The 2,079-nt window shown below is 56.4% G+C and overlaps 1 protein-coding gene across 1 annotated transcript in view; it reads right to left on the reverse strand.

The window, feature by feature from the left end:
* Positions 1–14: 14 nt before the first annotated feature.
* LOC104407339 (potassium voltage-gated channel subfamily H member 2-like) overlaps positions 15–2,079 on the reverse strand; it is a gene marked incomplete at both ends in the record, with an annotated part of 3,674 nt that continues 1,609 nt past the window's right edge. Inside the window, 3 exons of the mRNA XM_010016595.1 lie at positions 15–85; positions 167–419; positions 497–787. Coding sequence (XP_010014897.1) covers positions 15–85; positions 167–419; positions 497–787 — 615 coding nt within the window. The remainder of the gene's footprint in view (positions 86–166; positions 420–496; positions 788–2,079) is intronic.

The raw sequence follows: 2,079 nt of genomic DNA on the forward strand, positions 1-2,079 counted from the left end.
CAGTAGTTCAGCGCCCGCACGTCCGCATTGGACTTCCCAGGCCGTGCATACAGGTTCAGCGGCTCCCCAAAGATGTCGTTCTTCCCTGGAACACACACACCAGACAGGGGGGTCAGGCCGGGGTGGGCATGGTGGGGACTATAGGACCCCATTGCTGGGGGCTCACCCAGGATGGCCACCACCACATCCCCACGCAGGATCTCGATGGAGCCACGGGAGATGAAGTAGAGTGCAGTGAGGACATCCCCGGCGTGCACCAGCGTGTCCCCCGGCGGGGCGTGCGTGGTCTTGAACTTCATGGCCAGGGCGCGCAGGCAGCCCTTGGTGGCACCCTTGAAGGGTTTGCAGTTCTGCAGCAGGCTGCGGTTGAGGTGCAGGCAGATGTCGGCCTGCAGGCACTCAGGGAAGCCCTTCAGCACCTATGGAACACAGGGTGTCATGGCGAGGGCTGTGGGGTGCTATGGTTCTGGTGGTGGGAGCACAGCCAGGCACTCACTGCGTTCATGTCGATGCCGTTGGTGTAGGACCAGGCGTGCTGGAAGTACTCCTCGAGGCGCTGGCGCAGTGGGTTGGGGATCTGGTGGAAGCGGATGAACTCGCGGACGCGCAGCATCTGTGTGTGGTAGCGCGCGGTGCCCGAATACAGGCGCTGGATGATGGCTGACACGTTCCCGAAGATGCTGGCATAAATCAGCGCTGCGAGCGGCGTGAGGGCACCGGGCACCCACACCGCAACCCAGCGTGGGGAGCGGGGCACCCACCAGACACAGCCCCTGCCCCAGCAGCCCTGCACATGCGTGTGAGCACACACACAGACAGACAGCCCAACTGCACACAGATGTGCACGCGTTCGCATGCTTGCACACACACATTCACATGCACACTCACACACATGTTCACATGCACACTCACACACATGTTCACATGCACACTCACACACACATGCATGCTCACATGGAATCATAGAATCAACCAGATTGGAAAAGACCTTTAAGACCATAAAGTCCAGCCGTTACCCCAGGACTGCCAAGTCCAGCACTAACCCATGTCACTGAGGGCCTCACCTACACAGTTTCAGAACACTTCCAGGGACAGTGATTCCACTACTTCCCTGGGAAGCCTGTTCCAGTGCCTGACTGCCCTTTTGGGGAATAATTTTTCCCAATATCCAGTCGAAATCACACATACATGCTTGTCCATATACACCCATGCTCACATGCGCATGTGCCCGTGCATGCACACCTCCACATACACTGACTTATACACACACTCACATGTATACTTGTGCACGCTCACAGGCATGCATGACTGCACAGATACCACACACGCACGGATGCTCACATGCACACATGCATGCTTATACATACACATGCACACCCGCATGCACACACACACACTCTCACTCATACACACATGCATACACTGGCCCAAGTCCCCCCGCTGACATACACTAACGCATGCACACGTGCACACCCCTACACAAGCACACTCATGCTCAAATGTATGCTCATGCACTCATACACACATGCATGCTCCCACTCTCTCACACATGCATGTGTGCTTGCACACATCCCTTGCTGACATATACACACACTCACACACACATGCATGTACCCCCAACATGTAAGGTCTCACACTCACACATGCTTTCATGCATGCTTGCATGCACCCCCTGCTGACATATATGTCTGCATGCTCACATGTGCACACACACACACGGTCATGCATTTACAAACGATGGCCACACACACATGCTCAAACACACTCATGCATGTGTGCTTGTACCCCCCCCCCCCGACAGATATGCATGCTCACACACATGCACACATTCCCATACATGCTCATACACTCAACACACACACAGGCACACAGCCCCCATATTCTCATGCACTCATGCACACACGCACATGCATGTGCGCTCACGTGCACCCCTCTGACATATACACGCGCATGCTCACACACAGACATGCACTCCCCCATGCACGCTTATGCTCTCGCACACATGCTCTCTCACACACACACATGTGCACACACACGCACCCCCCGTGCAGCCCCCCGCACCCCATCCCCGCGCCACCC

Source organism: Nestor notabilis, unplaced genomic scaffold (genome assembly GCF_000696875.1).
Source record: "Nestor notabilis isolate BGI_N333 unplaced genomic scaffold, ASM69687v1 scaffold25826, whole genome shotgun sequence".
Classification (NCBI taxonomy): domain Eukaryota; kingdom Metazoa; phylum Chordata; class Aves; order Psittaciformes; family Psittacidae; genus Nestor; species Nestor notabilis.